At 41.5% G+C, this 20,554-nt stretch overlaps 1 protein-coding gene across 8 annotated transcripts in view; it reads right to left on the reverse strand.

Moving 5' to 3' along the window:
- FOXN3 (forkhead box N3) overlaps nucleotides 1-20,554 on the reverse strand; it is a 230,669-nt gene that overhangs the window by 71,021 nt on the left and 139,094 nt on the right. For all 8 annotated transcript variants that reach the window (XM_086613090.1, XM_086613088.1, XM_086613083.1 and 5 more), the window contains exon 4: nucleotides 14,367-14,431. In XM_086613090.1, the coding sequence (XP_086469216.1) occupies nucleotides 14,367-14,431 (65 nt within the window). The remainder of the gene's footprint in view (nucleotides 1-14,366; nucleotides 14,432-20,554) is intronic.

Consider the following 20,554-nt stretch of genomic DNA (forward strand, 5'->3'; position numbering starts at 1 on the left):
CAGACAGGTGAGTCAGATGCAGTGGGGCATCTCTAAAGACATCTTTAACACTAACCATAGTTTACCCCAGTTAGTCCTCATCACCTAGTTTCTCCTTTCGGAGGTCTGAACGTTGCTTTTCAAATTGCCTCTTTTCAAAACAGCGGCTGCTCACACAGCGATTGCACTGAGAGACTCTTTCTTTTTACAGAGCCCACCTTGCTCTGCCTGTGCAGGGGCCTCCTGGCACTGCCCAGCTGAGCATCACCACCTGCCCCAAGGAGGGATGACCCCAGCACGCCACTGGTCTCCTGGCCAAAGGCAACCATTGCTTGCCAATCAGTAAGGACAACAGGAAACCCTCGGTTATTATCACAGAATGTTGGGGATTGGAAGGGACATCAAAAGATCATCTAGTCCAATCCCCCCTGCTGGAGCAGGACCAAATTATTTTGCATGCAGTTTGCCTACCTGGAGCTACTTAATCACACAGGCTTTTTTGCTTCTGAATGACCAAACGTCATGCCTGCAGGGAAGAACTTCGACAGGCTTCAGCTTGTCGGCTTCCTGTGTAAATTCAACAGCATTTTGCTTCCTGAGTTTTGGTTTATAAATACTGAAGAAACAACCTAAACAAGGAATCCAGGAAAGCTGAGGTGTTGAAAAAGACCTGTAATAAGACAGTGCCTGAAAGATGTTGGGTGCTGCACTGGAACACAACAGGCAGTCCCAAACAGCAGTGCAGCTGGTTGTTTTAACTAGCACAGACATACAAGCGGAGGGTCACTATGCTAGTTACAGCTGCCACACAGGGATTCACACAATCCATGTCCTTTGATAAGAGTATTCCAATTTTCATCAAATTATCTGTAAAGTAATATATGTAAAATAACTGAAATGCATGCAAAGCATGGCAGAGGGGGTTACACATTTACAGACACAGTTGCTCATGTGAGTTAAGAGTTCAAACTGAAACCACGACTAGTCGTTTTCAAACCAGAGTTTTCCAAGGCTGCAGACAGGCAGCAAGAACTGCTGAAGCTCGCAGCTCTTCCCTCTCGGGACCCTTGGCCAGCCACTGCAACCCTTGGGTGTGACCCAAATTGCAGGTTACGGCTGTTCGAAGCAGCAGTTTTGAGATGCTTTGCACATTGTCTTGGGTTTATAAAGCTGTCCCTCCTCCTGTCAAGCTTACAGAGCACACTCCCCTAGGATATTATCTGGAAAAGAATTTCAGCTTATAAAACAGGTTTACCAGCTGAATAAAAAACATCTAGAGGAACTGTATACTTTAGGATCTGTTTTCACACAACAGATCTGTTCTAAGGTACATTTTTTCCTTGTTATTATTTTATAATCTTCAGTGGAAAAGATTATTATTTCACTCAAAGTACTGCCACAACATCTCTATTTGTTCAGATAAACAAAAAAAAAAAAAAAAAGAGATGTCTTTAGTGAGACTGGTGGTACACTATCATCATCTTAAGCTATTTTACTCCATCTGTGGATTGCTAAGCAGATATTCAGCTGTCTTGTGTACTAGCAAATCTCATCTGGACCTTTACATTTCATTTTTCTTCTCCTACCAAATAAATATTTAAAATTTATTACTGCAGTTAATCACAGAGAAAGTAAAATATCAGGGAAAAACTCAGCAATGTTTGCTTTATAATCTTTGCTCACTGTCTTCCCAAGAGCGGAAATTAAGGACTACCTGGAAGAGCTTAATGTGCTTCACTCTTGAAGACAAACAGCTACATGTAGACAGAAGGGGCATCTCTAAAGATAGCAGTCAAATCATGAAATGTTTACAAAATAAATCATGACGCCACTGACCTATATGCATTTGCAAGTCTGGCAAGAGAGTAACTGCTGATCCTAGCAACAAAATTTCAGAAGGATTCATTTCAGAAATCTTCCAGTAAATTTGGATCCTGTTCTTTAGAAGTAATTGGAGCTCTGCTAGGCCCATCGTGACTGACCAGAAAAGCCAGGGAGTCATGACCTTGCAGCACCAGGTGCTGGCTATGTTCAGTCCCCGTCCAGTTCTGCCCTGTCTTGTTTCTGCCTCTGAGGATTAAGATGGTATAGAGAAATTTAGGGTTTTCTGGGTATTTTGAGTATCAATTCGAGTAGACTGTACCAAGCTGCTTCTCTTGCCTTTCTGTATGAAACTGCTCTCTGAGCACTCCTATCACACACAGGTTGCCTCGTCAGTGATTAATGCTGTCCAAAGCACCCAGAACAAGTGTCAGTGCTGTACTCCGCACCAGTTGTGTCAAACCCCTACTTAGACACCAGTTCACACGTTACAGGCTTTTTTTTTTTTTTTTTTTTTTTTACACAAATGTTACACCAGCTTCCTTTGCACAGGAAGGGTAAAACCAGCTGTATTTGTACAAGACACTGTAACCCACTTAAAGACACCGCTAAGTTAGAGACACAGTAAAAAGAACTATCTAGAACAGTCAAAAAACAAAACCAAATAAAACCAAATAGACAGAACACCTCAGAGACTGATTACAACCCAACAGAAGAAATAAATATATAAATTTCTTTAATTTCTTAATCGATCATGCGTCTTGGCCAGCATTTGCTATTTTATGCTTTTAAGCCACTAACTCACTTCTAGAAGTTTGAAAACATAGACCTAGTTATTCTTGTGGTTTATCAGTGTGACCAAGGCAAGCTGTGGTATTACTAAAAACCAAAAAAACCTCTCTTCTCTCATCAGCCATTATAGCAAAATTTGCAAGAGATAGAACCATAAGTATACACTGACCTCTCTAGACATCATACAATAAATAGTGTCTTCTACCTTCTACATCTAGAAACCTATCTTTGTTTGGTAATAGAGTAAGCTGTTATTGACATAATGACATTCGGGCAAATAAAGAGGGAAAAAAGTCAACATAAACTCATGGTAATGTAAGATTATTCCATCTTAAAAAAAAAAAAACAACAACAAAACCCAACAACTTTACAATACACCTAATTTTTTTTTTAATTCAAGCATTAGCAACGTAAACTGCAATGATCGAAACTGGAACTACTGGAAGGGGAGAGTGGAGGAAAAATCATTAAGGGAACGACTTCAGATTTGCTCCAAAGGACCAAAAGGGAAGACTGACAGAAACACAAAATACTAGAGAGAATAAAATGTTCACAGAGAAAAAAAATGGGGAGAAAGGGAAAGAAATAACACATAATAGTGGGAAGGACAATATTTGTCACACACACACACACACAAAAAGTAAAACTTCGTATTTTGCTGTATTGATATCTCAAGCCTAGCATTTGGACGACACAGAAAACATTTCTAAACAACAATGGAAAAATCTGGGTTTCTCAGAAAAACATGAGAACATATTTACAGGTAATTTTTGCTCCATGGATGAGTTTCACAGTTTACGAGAACGGGGCAGATGCATCAAACCTCTAGGACAAAAGGAGTATTTTTCTACATAACTGTATTTCTTTGTACATGTTCAATACAGTAGATAACCGCATGCATTTATATTTATATTTAAATGCATTTATTTAAATATACACATGGGCACAGAAATAATTGTACACACAGAGCTGATCAGGAGGCCTGGCCTTAGCTATTTCATTTTCTCATCTCCAGGAGAAACAACTTACTTAGTATATTAGTATCAGAAACCAAGTGCTGAAACTCAACATGTGGTTCACAAAGCAGCATATCCTATATTTTTCTAAAGAAAAACAACCTATGTATTTGCACAAAATAAACAGATTATGTTTAAAAGCCACAAAGTAATGATGAACTGTAGAAATATGAAAATATGAAAGATACACAAGAAGTGTTCTTAGTATCTTCATTCAAATTGTGTACATATGTAAAAAACAGGACTGGAATTTCCCATCGCTCTGTGAACAATTTTAATTTCCATTTCACCTTATCCTTCTCGTGCACTAGAGAGCAATATGAGAGGCTAGACATAGGAATAAATACTGTCAGAGAGAAAGAGAATTTATTACCTTTACCGTATGCAATTGCAACTTCTGTGAGACTTTGACCTATAAAGAGAAAGGAAACTAAGAGAAATAACATGTAAGATGAAGCCAAGGATCCTACAATGGTATTTCAAAATTGAAGGAGGCTGTCCTAAAATAATCTAAAGAAAAGTCATGTTTCTTTGCTAATTTGTGGTCAGTATTAAACGCATTGAAGAGAGGATAAATTATTTTATCAGCCTAAAAGTCTTACAGACTCTTCCCAAAGATTGCTTTTGTAAGAAAATGAGAGTTTATCCCACTCTGCTGATGAGAGAGGGCTGTTTTGTAAAAGTTCACCCTTCAGGATTCGGATGCAACTTATCTTTCCTTTACAAAGTGGGAGGGATGCGACGAAGAAGTGCTGTATACAGTAGGTTCCTGTTCACAGTCTACTGCCTTGGCAGGTGTGCTTCAAGTAGCTGGAAACCAGCAGCGTAAAGCACTACTTATCCCAAAAGGAGCCCTAGCTTTGGTTTTGGCGTTTCTGAACACACTGTACTTCTACTGATAAAGAGAAAAAATCCTGCCTCCTCTCTTGAAGCCTCAATGCAGTTTCGAGTCTGTTATAAATTGCAGGAAAATCAAGTGATGCATTCACAGTTGTAAGAACAAACTTGGCCATCCCAGAGCTCTGTATACTCTCAAGTGTACAACTGAAGAATTTCTAGTGGCAAAATTTATTCCAACATCTGAAACCAATGGAATTTTTTTCACATTTAGCTGAAATAACGCACAGCAGTGAAATGTGCACACCACTGACCACCCTTCCAATTTAAGATAGCCTCTACTTTTCTCAACTGTTCAAATAAAATTAAGCTCTCTTAGTAATATGCCATTTCCATTAATTTGCCATTTCTTCTAGATGTTTAAAAAATGCCTTTTATAGAACCAAAAACTTACCAGTCTTTAACCAGCAACACAGAGATCTGCTTTGACCAGTGGGGAGAAATTCTTAGCATGTTAGGAAAAATTATTGCCAATGTTAGTCATAAACATCAACATAGAGGGCATACAAAAAACACAAGACGTGAGTATCACTTGGACTTGATCACCATCACTGCCTTTCCCATAATTTTCTGTTTACTAGTTATGAAGCTTTGGTTTCCCTAGGGATCCAAAACCATGTAACTGCCCATCGCACAACCAGGTCACAGCAAGCGAGCATCTTAAATACTCCCAGAGCTTCTGTTTTAATTTTTTCAATATAAGTCTGTCTCAAGAAGCCTAACATGCAGTCAAGGAACAGTCCAACTTGACGACAGCTTTCCCTTGCTCATAGCAATCTGCACATCACCAAAACTGCTCATAGCAACACAACTGCAGTATTATTCTTATTTTAGTAATCTCCATGTAAAGCACAGGCTTACGCCTCTCTCATAGCTGTGCTCAAAGAGACTCTACAATTATGAAAGCCAAGATTAGTTCTAATATCAGCCACCTTCACATTTTAGGAATGCCAAACAGTCACAGGCTCTCAGCACGGAGCATATGCTCCAGCTCATCAGCCCAGAGATTTTCATGGCAATAACGACGATAATTTCACAGTTATGGAAATCTTTACATACTCTACCATTTTTCAAGTTACCACACAAATTTTACTGCTACTTTCTAACTCTGACTTTGTTCAGAGAATTGCTGTTATAAAATGGGATCTAACTGGTGGTATGCTACATCCCTCTCACAGGCCACTGCAATTTCCTACTCTAAGCCCCAGCCTAGCCAGGGGTGCCCCGGCCCCAAATTCCACCTACAGAAAAGGTCTGACACCAACTTCTGCCACACTTGTCTCTGTACCTGCAGTGATCACATTCAGGACCTCCCAGCTACCTGACAGCCCCTTAGGAGATGCTCTCACCATGCCACCAGGCATCCAGAAACCTTGGGCACCAGCAAGCAACCACCATGCTCTGAGCACACTATAGCTCTTGGTGGGGAAAGGAAACCATCGCAGCAACCCTGGATATATGGCAGTCGTAGTAAAGGAGAAAGCCACTGAACAGGAATTTGCCGTTTCTCTTGCTGTATCTTACCTAGTCTACATCCTCCTTCACCCAACTGAAATCCAAGGGCAGCACAGTATTCCACGTGTAAGTTAAGTCCCATATGCATGTGGGGGCGGGCAAAAGGGATACATCTCTGGACAAAAGCATCTGTACTGATGCCTAAAGAAGGGCCAGTCATAGAAAATACTTCTTCTAAAAAAGCTGAGATCAGCTACAGGTGATTTACAAGAATTGCATTCCATGGTTCGAATTGCAGTCACAAGTACATCACCTGCAGGACCAACTCAAAAAGAAGCTAAGAACGTATCTGAAGCCAGTTAGCAGCACCCGTGGAGCAATGCTACCTGTAGGTTACCTCAGCACTGAACTGGCTGCGCAAGGACTATTCTCACCTCCTCCATACTTTAAGTAGCCTCCTCTTCCTTTCCTCCACCACACTAGTTATCGGCGCAGTCAGGCCAGCACAGCAGGGACTTGGCAGCAGCAGCAATTATTTCTCTCTTCAACTTATACTGCAAAGTGCTGTTCTACTGCCACGGCCGACACTGAAGGTAAGACAGGTGGGTACATAGAATCATAGAATGGTTAGGGTTAGAAGGGACCTCAAAGACCATCTAATTCCAACCCCCCTTTAGTACACACAGATGTATCCTCTCCTCTGCCCAGGCTCAGCACAGCTGCAGGACTTGCCCCGCAGCACTCACCCACACCCTCCAGTCGTCAAGGAAAGTAAACAAGGGCAGTAAACTTCATCTCAGAAGTAATAATTTCAAAGTCACTACGCGAGACTGTTACAAAATAAGCCAAGTTATCTGTAAAGACAGCAAAGACACCTATGTGGATCTAAAACATAAGTCACCGATTTTAAACATGGTAGGAATTTAACTTATCATTGTGTACTCTGCAACAGGATCTACCATTAGCGAGACCCATCTGCCACAGGTCAGTTTTCTTCCTTCTCAACTTCAGAGGCCAAAGGTACCTCAGACGTTTTGGTCACGGAATACAAAAAGCCAGCGGTCACATTTCCTTACTGATGACTCTAACATCAATGTTAACAGGACCACACTTCAGGCACTTAATAAATTACAGCTTTTGCTATTGTTTTACACACTCAAACAGAAAAATAGGAATAAAAAGACTATACACATACTGCACAGCTTACACATAGCACCCGATATACAAGTGTCTTACACAGAACACAGAGCTAAAAATGTCACACCAAAGTGACCATTTCTGTATGAATCACTGCTAAATGTTGTCTCTCATTGGGATTTTTTATTGAATGCACAGTGTTAAGGTCATTTTAAAATCCTCTCACAAACACAAGCCCTTACCAGCATCCTCAGGACTCCAGCAGCCCCACTAGGGTCTTACGCACTTTCCCAAACAAAGGAGAGCTGTGCTGTTCAAATTACTCCCTTAGGGACACGCTGCACAACCCCTCTGACTTAATTTTACTTCTTCAATAATACCACTGCAAACACACTGAATGCTAATAATAAATAAATTATTCAAATATTCGGTCTCTACGGAAGCACCACGTGAAACATCTTCCTGAAAAGAAACTCCTGAAGAGATTGTCAGGTACTCTTCATGTTGGGGAGGGGGTGGAACGCAAAAAACCCCGACTGATTTAAATAATAATGCAATGTGAATGAAAAGTGATTTATGATAACAAGGAGAGAGAGTACTTTGCTGTTAATTCAGTAAGTTCACTAAAGCCAAGTCACTAGTAAACACAGAGCATGACTATCACCACAATTTCAAAGAGGGTGGAATGTGACGTTGGGAGAAGCAAAATTTGAGGAGAAAACGTGGCAAAGTTAAAAGACTTGGTGCTCTTCTGATGAAGATACCTAAAGTGGAACTAAACTGGGAGTAAAGCCCAGATCTTCACACAAAACAGTCATTTATGGAGTTAAAGACTCAATTTTCAAGTGTACCTCTGAGAGTAAGGAGCTTAATTGAAATGTCAATGGAAAAAAAGACCCCAAAACCAAAACACACTTCCCTAAAAAAGCTAGAAAACAGCACTGTTGCTTTTTACAGTTAGGTTCCCCCTGCTTAAGGTTCTTCCATGACTGGAGCATTGGAATATAATACAGATTCAATATTTTGTAGAGTGACAGCTCTGGGCGAGAAGCACTATTATCACCCTCATTTCATAGAGCAGAAACCCAAGGAATTATAACCCCAAAGCAAAAAAAAAAAAAAGGATTTAGATTCTTGAGGAACATGAGATGCCCAAATATGCATTAGGAAACTAAGGCTTAGTTGGATTTGGGCATAAGGGTCTTGCCCAAGGTTGTGTTATAGATCACAGCACCTAAGTCCACCAGTCCTAAGGCTGGAGTGTCTTGCATCACTTTTGGTCTTTCTTCTTATAGTCATTATTACATTTAAGTATGATATAACATTAAATTATCTGTAATATATATCTACTTTGCCATGTTCATTTTTCTTTGCACCTCTAGGTAGCAGAAGAAAACAGAGCCTTTCTCTCCAAGTTTGGTTTTCTTTTGAGGTGTAAGATATGCAATTCTGAAAGTTAAATGCACATGAGACTTACTGAATCTTCTCCTCACCCTCGTTACCACCAGCAGGTACAGATACCTTGCATTCCAGGATGGGCTGCACCTCTCCTCCACATACCCAGAACTTGCACTTGTCTTGCTCATGCAGTGTGAAGAGCAGATGAACTGAACTTCTACCAGAAGAAAGAAGCGTGCTCTGCCTGCAGGAGACCTTGGGTACTTGTTGGCAGGTGCTGACTAACACATCTCAATCTTTCACATTGTTAAAGAGAAAAGGCACATGGCTGCATGGACATAGGCATCTTCTCTTCGTGAATTTGTTGCCAACTTCCATCTTGAAGGCAACAAGAACAGCTCCTCCCAAACCTCTCCAGCGAAAAGACTGAGTAGCTGGTACAGGTAGTACTTATTGTCCAAAGAAACTGGTCTCTATTATTGTTACATTTTTATCCTAATGTCACTATTAACATGAAAAAGGCAGGCTGAACATCTTCATTTATAAGAGGAGACAGCTCTAACTTAGACTTCACAAGGGAAATCACCAACAGTTGCACCCTTTCTGCCTCCTCCCCACTGGCTTATTTCCACCTCAGCAAATGCTTCTATTAATAACTGACACCTGGAAATGTGAAGTCCAAATCTGCTCTCTCATTCCTTATGATTACTCAATGGACAACGGATTAAACAAACTGGTCATTTCAAAGATTCTCATGCTTATTAGAAAGAAAAAGATCTCTGTACAAATGTGTGCATGTGTTCATAAACAAGCTGGTTCCTCATCTTTTACCATAGGATTTCTCAGGTCTGGTCTGTCCACATTTCTTATAAAGTAAGTTTTCAGAATTAGGGATGCAATTCTCTTGCTCTCTCAAATAAATTACCATTTTCATCCAAAAATAAAGTGATCCGCATGCTTTGTCGATTTCCTTAAGGTTTAATGTTATAGTCAGATATCAGATGCCAGTACACTAAAACATGAAAGCCACCATCTATATTGAGGGCACCAAAGGCTGATATCTTGCTTGCAGCAGCAGTGCCTAGAGTTTCCATTTTCATTCTGCTACAAACTCTGGAGTCACTGTCTCATGCTGGTATTGGTGATACCTGACCCTGTGAAGACAGTGTCTTCCAACTCTTTCCTGCCAGAGCTCCGCAAAGGTGGTGCCAGCTTCAGCCATGGCAGCTGGACCAAGGCAAATCACACACGGGCTGCTGGAAGCATCAATCAGAGATGAACATGTCTCGTGTTCTGGAGCATGAGGATGCCCATTCCCTGCAGCTGATGTTAGAGAGAACAAAGCAGCCTGTGAGGTCTGGGGAAGACAATCCCCCCTTTCTCAGCCTCTCTCAGCCAAGAGGAACCAGAGGCCACATGCAACTCCTTGCTCCTCTCCTTCTGTGTTCTGCAAATGGGAAGGGATTTTTGCCAATCTTTTTTTCCATCCTGATTAAAAGAGAATTGCAGCTTCCACGGAAAGCCATGCAGTCTTAATTCAGTTCACTGACTGCTGCAATGCTGTTCTCACAGGTGTGAGTCCAGGTCTGCAGGATCTCTGGAGCAAGAGCTCATATCTTTGATTTAACATCCACGGGCAGCAGATTTAAACCGCACTCATCATCAGAAGAGGATGCAGAGGACCTTGTTCACACAAGAAAGCAGATCACATGGCAGGGATCATGGCTGTACCTTCAGTTGGTTGGGAACGGCTGAAAGCAGCAATCCAAGGTGGACCATCTAGTCACAGTGATGAGGGCCATCTCTGATTTCAGCTTCAACAGCTATAAGGACTGGATAATGCAGTTTCACTTCCTTCCCTGGATTAAGGAGAATCACTAACCGTGCTACCACGAGGGCCTGCTTCTCCTAGGCTTTGACCAGAAACGCAGAAAGCTTACCCAAGAATGGTGTTAAGCCTGGCAGATGTGTACGTGCTGTAAACCAGAAGAGAGGCATTGCTTTATGTCAGCTGCTGACCAGTCACGGGGCTCTTGCATCTATCTTCTGGGGCACTCCCGTAGTTCTTGCACTCTTGTTTCAAACCCCGCTGCAGCAGCAACAGCAGATGCAGATTACTGTTTTCACTGTAAAGCACTCTGTTTCCATGCCAGCTGTAATTACACTCACAATTATCTCATGCGTACACTTCCTTGCAACTCAGGGCAGAACAAATTCATTACAAGAAGACATAGTAGTATGCAGCATTTAGTTTTTTAAAGTGTGAGGACAAATAAGACAAAAAAAGAGCGGCAAGTTCAGTGTTCAGCTGTATCTTTAAGAAAGGAAACCAAACCCCTCCACAGTCCAGTTACATCCTACAGGTAGTGCTCAGCAGCTGGAATTTTCATGACTGCTGCTAAAATTTAATTTGAAGATGTATTTTTAATTTATTCAGGGAAAACATTAGATATATTGAGAGCATTGATCTGTGAGCAACTGCATCCTCAAGTCTGTAACATGAGCTTAATATCCAAGACCAGAGCAGAGACAATGAAACTGGCCTTATCTGAACACGATGCATTAGTTTCAAGGTCTTGAACTTAATTTAAACCCTCACCTATCTCACCCAGCACAAATTCCTGAAGAGTTTAGAATACATCTAAATCTTTTCCACTGTAAAGACTTTTTCCTGTCACACATTTTATTAAATAAACATGGATACGTTATGACAGCTGAGAACAGAAAAAGTGGGAACAAAAGCTCTCCATACAGGTTGAAAAAAAATGAAGCCATGATTTGAAACAAAACAACAGTATGTATAATAATAAGTTACAAAAACCGATAGAAAAAGAGCAAAAACCTGTTTTATCTGTGAATCCTGAAGGCTAGAATGCAGCAATCTTCACGGACATATAAGTAAGTTTTGAGAGAAAGTATCAGAGTCTGGTAAGGTTGAAGGTTCTACCTATATTAAGCTTTGCATGGGACTTCATGAGAAGACCAAAGAGCACAAGGATGTAAGGAGTAGAAGCAGCTCAACATTTTGAAAAGCACCTGAGCAGGTGACTTACTCAATACAAAAAGTGAATTTATTGTTCGTTTCTTTTGAGTAGAGAGTTAAGGGTACTGTTGTTCCTAGCACGATCCTCAAAAAGGAAACTGAGGTAGTCATCTCATATCTAATAAAATCATAAGCAAAAAGAAAATAGCATATGCATATTTTGTTCAAAATTCTTCAACAAAGTACAAGCAAAGACAGCCAGAAAGAAACAGAGAATTAATCCCGCTCATGTTAAAGACATTGAGGACACAGAATAGCTACAATGAATTTTAGCTTCCTTTTCTCTTCCTTTGCTATTTTGAGGTACACAGATAACTGGTTTCTCAGTCACCTTCTCTGGAGAGGTACGTTAAATGCTTTACAATGGTTAAGATTACTTTGCCAAATAGTTCAAGTATAAAACGAATGGAAAGCAGGAGTGTCTACAAGTCCTTCTTGGCTAAAAAATAGTACCACTTACATTGTGGAATTTTTTTCTCTTCATTCCCCAGACCAGAAAAAAAAGCATTTTCCTTAGCAACTCAGAAGAAATGAGGTGTGACAAGTGCACATGAATATCACATTTTTCTAAAATTTCAGAATTATTCTGTATTATTATCTACAACATGCCCTGAACATTCTTTTAAAATCTAGCAAAACATTTATCAAGTAAAAATAATTTAAAATCCCTTTGTTACCTAAACTTTTGCCAATCAAAAGGTAGTATAGTAACTTGAAACTGATAATTGAGTCAATTTTTCATTCTCCTGTTTGCATTAAGCTGGATATAAGCACTGGAAAAAGAGACTTTAGATAGTCATGTAAGATAGGACTTGACAAACCTCTCCACTCCCTCATCTCATACCTCCCTGCACCCACTACCATTTCTCTACACAGGTCTTCTGCAAAAAGACAGTCAGAAGCAGCAAAGAGGTGGATGCACTATTTCCATGCAACTTGTTGAAGCCTGTACATGAAAGAGCTCATTGTAGACAAAAATGAAAGAAAGAAAAAAAAAAAAGGCTTGGTTGAGTTATTTTCTTGTTTTAAAATTAAAACCAGGAAGCTTTAAAAGATTACTTTAATGAAGTTTTTCTTCACACTCTGTCATCCTTCCAACCTCAGTTGTACCATGCATATTAGAGTTCAAATTGGCTGACTTTTCCACTTCAAGTGGCAACGCAGAATGCCAACTCAGTTAAAGGTCTGTTAGGCTTTGTCAGTTGCTTGAAAAGGCAGTCGTCTCTCTTCTTCTCTATTTCTAATGTGCTGAAATGTTTTGGGCTTTAAGGGTTTTTCTTCCCAAATTTGGAAGGCATAGGAGGGCAGAGGAGAAGAGGGTGGAGAATAGCTTTAAGCAACAACTGAGACAGGAAGGACTACAAAATAGTTGTTCTTAACTCCTGGATATCTTGCACCATAAGAAGAGGTAAAACATTTGTGCCATACAGACTTGACAGAGTAGTTTACATTTTATGAACTCAAATTACAAAGACTGTATATGTGCAGGTACATATTTAAAACCGGAATTGTTGAACAACTGAAAAGGAATCAAGCATGTTCATTCACAATAGTTTCTTTTTTTCCTTATTAAAAAAAAAAAATAATTTAAACCCCCAGTTCTTTCCACTAGAAAGGACTACAAAGGTAGCAGATCTATCCTGTCAAGACTAAAGCCAAAAGCTGCCAAACTCGACAATTTATACTATCTCCTAGTGTTAAGAAACAATTTGAATGCTTTAATGTATTTAAAATTTATTTGAACAAATCTCAGCGTAGATTAGTACTAGGTAACGGAATGCTACAAATTCTTAGATATGTGCAAGGAATCAGTTGAAAAATATTCTTGAGTAAACTACAGATGCTGCATTACTTTGGTGTGTGGAAGGTGAGCAGTACTGCCTGCCAATTATTTTCTTGTGAGCCTAGCTGTCAGTAAGGCTCCATCCTAGGTGATTTGGATAAATGTTCCGGGGAACATTATACAGCATTTTCTGCCAGAAAGCAGACCAGAAAACTTATCACCACGAGAATGAACACAAAACTGAGACACTTCATGGACAGATACTTGCAAAGACGATAAAATCATCCTAAATAGTCTAAGTTACTTTTGCACCATAGACAAACACATGCAGTCTGAGTATATAGCCTTCTGTGTTCCCAAAACACTTCCATTAAGAGCAATGGTAGTTCTATGTACTCAATGCCAGAAATATAAACACGTTTAGCAGTGAATATTTCAAGAGTCTGATAAGACAGACTGAAAATTTTCACCTATCAAAACTGCAGTCGTACAGCTTCTGTTTATACTGTCCATCCAATGGAAATAAGTTATTTAACATTCCTCTGTGAACACAAGCACCCTTAAACATGGTTGGTTTCTTGACACAAATACTCCGCCACTTTTTCCCACTACAGCACTGCTACCCAGCTTCAGGTACATTTTGCTATCAGTACAATTAGGGAGTAAAAGAAAGGATCTCTCTCAAAGAACAACCTTGCTTCATCCACAGAGTTAAAAGCAGTGTTACTAGAACACTTCCTTCTGGACACTCTTTATCCACACAAAGGGAAAAAATCCCACAAACCCACCCTTTGCTATATTTTACATTAGCAAATTAATAATCTGAGGAAAGAAAAAAAAGCAGCAACTTTCATAGACTACACTCACTGTATGAAGTAAATCGTCATTTTCAAGGCACCAGATGCGCAATAAAGGACATAGGTTGAAGGAAACAAAAAAACATTTGGTTACTTCTTGCCCAGTGAATATTACAAAAGCCGTGCAATTTGCAAGAGGTATTTGTTAAGTAGAACAGTTACTCCAAGATGTAGTATCCATCACCTACCTTGTAGAAGAGCTCCATTTCTCTTGAAAAAGGTGCTTCCTGGCCAAATGGGTGGACCTGATGTGCTAAAGGTAATAAGAAACAAGTGTAAAGAAAATCTCATTTACATTGAACAAGTTATTATTTGCATGAATTCTGTTTTGTTTTTAAAGCTAATGCAACATCATGGCATTTTTGTCTTCAAGCAAAGGTCTAAAATTTCATGTTAAAAATAGGTTAATTTGATTCAAGATTCACATTCTCTTCGTAAGAAAAAACCTGCTCAGCAAGCACATGCCCAAACTCTCTTAGAGGAAAAAAAAAAATAAAATTAGAATAAATAATAAAAAACCCCTCACAAATTAATGTCAAAAATATTTACTAAATTGTCAGTACAGCAAAATATATGTCTTTTCCCAAAGCTATCTGCTAAAAAAACAAATCCTTTACAGCTTTTCCTCAGCCCTAACAAGGCACTAACCCAGCTAACGCATCAGTTGGAAAGGCCTGGGCTGGACACCTGGCAGCTGCTGAGCTTCCACCAGAGCCCTTCGTCCACCAAACCCCCTCCCATGCAGAGGTGCCCTCGCCGCACTGGGAAACACACAGCTCAACGATCTGCCTGCAAGCACCAGCAATAACGAAGCCTGACCTGATGACCACGATGGTTCCCACGAATCCCCGGCAGGGCCCTCGGGCACCAGCCACATGCAAGTGTCCACACCACCCAGAGCCCTTCCCAGAACTTGGGCCACTTCCAGGTCCCTCTGTCGTTTCACCTCCTGCTGGCGCAGAGGCTGCCCGAAGGTGACGGCCTCTGCAAGGCCTCTCCTGTGACAGCGCGGCTGAAGGTGAAGAATGGATTCACATGCAGTGTGCTGGTTTGGGCTGGGATGGAGTTAATTTTCTTTATAGTAGCTACTATGGGGCTGTGTTTTGGATTTGTGCTGGAAACAGTGTCGATAACACAGGGATGTTTTGTTATTGCTGAGCAGTGCTTACACAGAGTCACGGCCTCTTCTGCTCCTCACCCCACCCCACCAGCAAGTAGTCCAGGGGTACACAAGATGTTGGGAAGAGACATGGCTGGCACAGCTGACCCCAACTGATCAAAGGGATACTCCATACCATGTGACGTCATACTCAGTAACAAAAGTTGGAGAAAGAAGAAGGAAGGGAGGGATGTTCGGAGAGATGGCGTTTTGTCTTCCCAAGTAACCATTATGCATGATGGAGCCCTGTGTCGTGGGTTAGGCCACTCCAGCAACCAAACCCTACACAGTCACCCTCCCCCACCCCCAGAGATGAGGGAGAGAATCAAAGAAGAAAAAGAAAGGAGACCCGTGGGTTAAGATAAGAACAATTTACTACTACTGCTACCAATATATGTATGTACAGATATGTACAAGGATAAATATATACAAACGAGTGATGTACAGTGTAATTGCTCACCACCCCTTAACCGAGGCCCGTCTCTTCCCAAAGCTGCAATCCTGAAACAGATAAATCCCGATACCGCAATCCCGGATGAATGGGAGGCCCGAAACAGAGAGCGAGAGAGAGAGAAAGCACTCCGAGAGTCCAAAAGTGAAAGTCCCAGAAGGGCAAAAAGCCCTTCTTTCTGGCTGATCCTCACTTTTATATTGGGCATGACGCTGCATGATATGGAATACTAATTGGCCAGTTTGGCCTCAACCGTAAGTTCAAGTACAAATCACAAGGGGAATTGTGGCCCCCTTGTCCCGGCTATGCTCCCCCCTTATCCTGTTGTGCTCCTACACACTGGCAAGAACACGGCAGCTGAAAAGTCCTTGAGACCTCAGTGCCAGCTATAAACATCAATGCGCTATCAACATCCTCAGAGCGAGCCTCTGAGTAAAACCAAAACACGGAGCTCTTCTAGCTGCTGAAAAGAAAAGCTAACTCTGTCCCAGCTAAAACCAGGACATCCTGCTTTCCTGGAGATGGCTGAACACCTGCCTGCCGATGGGAAGTAGTGGATTGATTCCTTGTTTTGCTTTGCTTGTGTGCATGGCTTTTGCTTTACCTATTAAATCATCTTTATCTCAACCCATGAGTTTTCTCACTTTTACCCTTCTGAATCTCTCCCCCATCCCACTGTGGGAGGAGTGAGTGAACAGCTGGGTGCTGCTTAGTTGCCAGCTGGGGTTAAACCACAACATGCATGAAAAGAGAGAGGAGGAAGAGGAGAGAACATCAGTATGATCCTCTAAATCTTGTTTCCTTCACTGCCTCAGAGTGGCCCCACGATGCCGTGGGCAATAGGACTGTGGAGCACCCACTTCAACAATCTGTGGTGTTGGCGAGCCGGAAAAGAGGGAAGGCTGTGAGGAAAAACCTGATGGCCGCCAGTACCAAAGCACCCCTGCACTGACTCCATCACACCAGAACAGCTTTCCTTCCTACAGTGGCTACCACATCTGTCAGCAGAAGGACTAAACTTTCCAGACATAAAAGGTAACCTTGCTCTTTTCTTGACAGTGCAGATGACTGCTGGCCAGGCGCGCTCTCCCTCCTCTGCAGCACAGCTCGCCCTCCCCAGGGAAATCCACAGGCCGTGCTGCCGGTGTCGCGGCTGCTGCTGCTCTTGGTGTGTGGGAGTCCTCGACGGAGAGGCACTGCTGTTGGAGCTCACTGAGCGCATCCTAGAGCTCAGGCACAGCAAGTGTTTTAAAAGCACAGTACCTAGGGGAAATAACTAAAGGCACGGAAAAGATTTGTGGCAGCGTTGTCAAGGTAGGAAGAGACAGATTGCCGGGGGGTCGTTCTTGTAGTCATGAAACAGTCCTCAAGCTTGAAGACAATCATAGGTATTTTAACACACTAAGCTTTTACTGAAATCAGTCTCACGAAACTATGCTATCAATACATAAATAATTGCCCTATGCCCAAATGGGAGCACAAATTAAAAGAGACTAAATATCCTTCCGTAAGATTACTGTAAGGCACTCCGCCTTTTTAAGGTAATCCACCTTCCTCTTTGGATGCAAAACATGAACCAAGCCCCCAGGCCATTTCTGTTCAAAGTTACTTTTGTCTACTCTTGACTATCGCTACACAAAATGCAATGAAATTGAAAACAGATGTTGTCTATTACACCGACGGCATTAGCAAAGTTCTGATAAAATGCCGTATATAAAAAACACACTGCTTTCAAAGTTATTCTGCGGACGCTCTTGTGCTAACATATAAAAACTTCACTGTGTTAAAATACGGACTGTAAAAGGATCCAAAGCAATTACTGAGTAATAAAAGCCTTCGACACTTCTGAACAAAAAGGGTAGTTGAGAGAAAGAGAGACGGTGCAAAATGACCAAAAGAAGTTAAGTAGGTCTACATTCGTAAGTGCTGGAGCGCGCTGGGGCATGCACTCGTCTGAATACACATGCTCACTTCAAAGGGCTTAATGTAACCAATTGTTTGCATTCCTTATAGTAAGCGCCAGCTCTTCAAGTGTGGCTCCTCAACTCACATGAAGGTCAAGAGCTGTTGAGGGCATTCACACTCCTGTAGGGCAGGCTCACAGTTTTATAGTGCATCAGAGTCCAGGATAATCTCTGGGCCAGGACCCATCAAGCTACAAGTGGAATGCCATAGCGTAGTCTTCACACTGTACAAATTTGCCACAGGAATCAGAAATCACAGTATGGCAACTACATGCCTCTCAAAAGCCCAAGAAAAAAATGGTGAAATTCTGAAATGAAGCTGTAGAAAAAATTTATTCTCAGGCTGCCGTATACCTGTACATGGGTGGAAGAGGGTTAAAGAAAGGAGAGGGAAATGTTTATATATTTGAATAGACAAAATGTCTCCACCAGAGAAACAAAGCCATAGTGATTTATCCTATTTTCCAACTTGAAAAAAGGCCCAAGGCTCTCATAAAAAACTCCATCTGATTCAGCACAAACCCACACGAACTGAGAAAATTAACTGTGCCTTCCCAGGGAAGGAAGTTAAAGAATTCAAGCATGTAAATAATGTACCACAGCAACCGGTCAAGCCTTTCAAACAACAAACTTCTATGTTTGCAGGGATTTGCTGAAGTTAGCTATGCCTGATCTGTGTTGGATAAGTTCTCCTTCTGTTCCCCATTTTTGCACATGAAATCTTAAATAGTATTAATTATTAAAACATATTTCAAGTTGAGAAATGACAGAGTTAAACTATCTCTCACTTTAAAGTGTTCAAAAGCTGCTTCCACTGCTCCAGATTAAGAAACCATTTGAAGAAGTTCATTCTTCTAAAGACTATCTATAGTAAAAAACCATTTGGTCCATCCCAGGCGTTTTTTCAAACAAATAGTTTCTTCAGTTTAGTCTATATGCTATGGTAGAAGAGTGACTGGTTCTCCCATAGAAGTAACAGCATATTCTGTATTTAGGCAAAGTAAAAATGCAAAATCTAGTTTTAGAATTTTCTTTTGTAATCAATATATGCTGTAAGGTTAATATTTATGCAGTTAGCACTATTGATGGCCGAAGTTTTGCCCAAACTTTTCAACTAAACATACTGATTAAAGTAATATTTAATTTCTAATAAATCCCCACAGAGCTACTAGAAGAAAAGCAGTAACTAGTTTGAACTCCTGTACCACTGTGAAGAAACTTGTGGCCTAATAAATTTCTGTTACGCACAGGTTTGGACCGATTTAACTCCCAGCAGAAGATGAGCACGGGGCACCTGGGGAGTGGTGTGGGGGGTGACAGACTAGGATCAATTGTAAAGAGCTGAGATTTCAAACAAACATCTTGACAGAACATGAATTAGTACATTTTATGGATAATGACATGTGAAACACCAACAGTTACCTGTCAAGGACCGTTGGTTTGATGTGCAGAAAGTACTGTCGGTTCTAGCACACCCTCAGCCAAAGGGATACCCAGGGGCAACAGCATTTGTAGCAAATGCATAAAAGAGGATCTGAGGGTGGGAGTTCACGTCTGCCCAGTGCAGGATCCACCTCTCTCTGAAGCACAGTCATTGTGACTGTGGCATCCATGCACCAACACAGGGAGCAAATGAAGTGTTCACACGCTTGCGGAAAACCAGCGGCTGGAGAAGTAACAACTAACAGTTTTTAACCTGTGAGCATCTGCTTGTGTGAAATGAGATACCTGGAACTAGAAGCCACCCCTGATCAAACCCAACCTTTCCCGAGGATTCGTTATTGATTTTTAACGACAAGTGGGACTCGATTTCCGCTCAAGGCAAGCAATGAACTGTTTTTCCTCTGATGACACAACCAGTAGGAAACTTGGTCACGCCGCACGGCCCCAGGCACAAGAAGCCACCTGACTGAGGGCTAGCACGGATTTTTCTGAGGGAAGGCTTTTCCATAGGAAAATGTTGCTTTGCTGAAATCTAAAACATTCCATGGGAATGTGTTGATTCGGATACCACTTGTGCTGGAAACCAGGCCGACGTGAAAGGCTGGCTGGCCAGCCAGCAAGGGTTCATGGCAGCCAGCCAGCTCAGCCAGGAGCTCCCAGGGCACACAGAAGCAAGAACGCATGTGAGCCTCTCCTGATTAATTATTTCTACTAAAACGTATGCCACGCATTTATAAAAATCCTTAAAAGGTGCACAGGCTTCAAGAGACTTAAAAAAGGAAATACAAATCCTTTGTCTTCTGGAATTCACATTAGGGGAAGGAGACTGCAGTCTTTAAAGCCAAGAGCTAAAAAAACCCCGCCAGGGTATGAATTCTCTCTCACAGTTGCAGTATTTCACAACTATGCCAAAAACCCTCATAGGCCTCCTTGTCAAAGAGGCCTGATAAATAGATTTAAAAAACCCAAACAACTAAAAATTCAAAACAAATTCAATTGTGTGGGACTACACACCGCAATTAAGGGATGATGAAAACACAGAAGAAAGGCAATAAATATAGGCCAATGACTGTGCTATCAAATACGTCCAGAGGGCGACAGTAAAGCAGAAGGACACAGAAAAGGAGGGAAAACAAGCAAGCCAACAACTCCCCCGAAAGCACACTTCAAAGGCCCCTGAAGCAGGGAGCTACTAGCTCGAAGAAGGAAGGTCCAGTGGGGAGGCAGGGAAGATGCTCCACACACACCTCGGCCCACCACAGCCAAGAGGCAGTGGGCTCAGTTGCTGGGGCATAAGGGGTGCCAAAACACATCCTGGCTCTCAGGAAAGCCTGGAGCACAGGGCAGGACAGCTCAGTA

The sequence above is a fragment of the Tauraco erythrolophus genome, chromosome 6 (genome assembly GCF_009769465.1).
Source record: "Tauraco erythrolophus isolate bTauEry1 chromosome 6, bTauEry1.pri, whole genome shotgun sequence".
In the NCBI taxonomy this organism is placed as follows: domain Eukaryota; kingdom Metazoa; phylum Chordata; class Aves; order Musophagiformes; family Musophagidae; genus Tauraco; species Tauraco erythrolophus.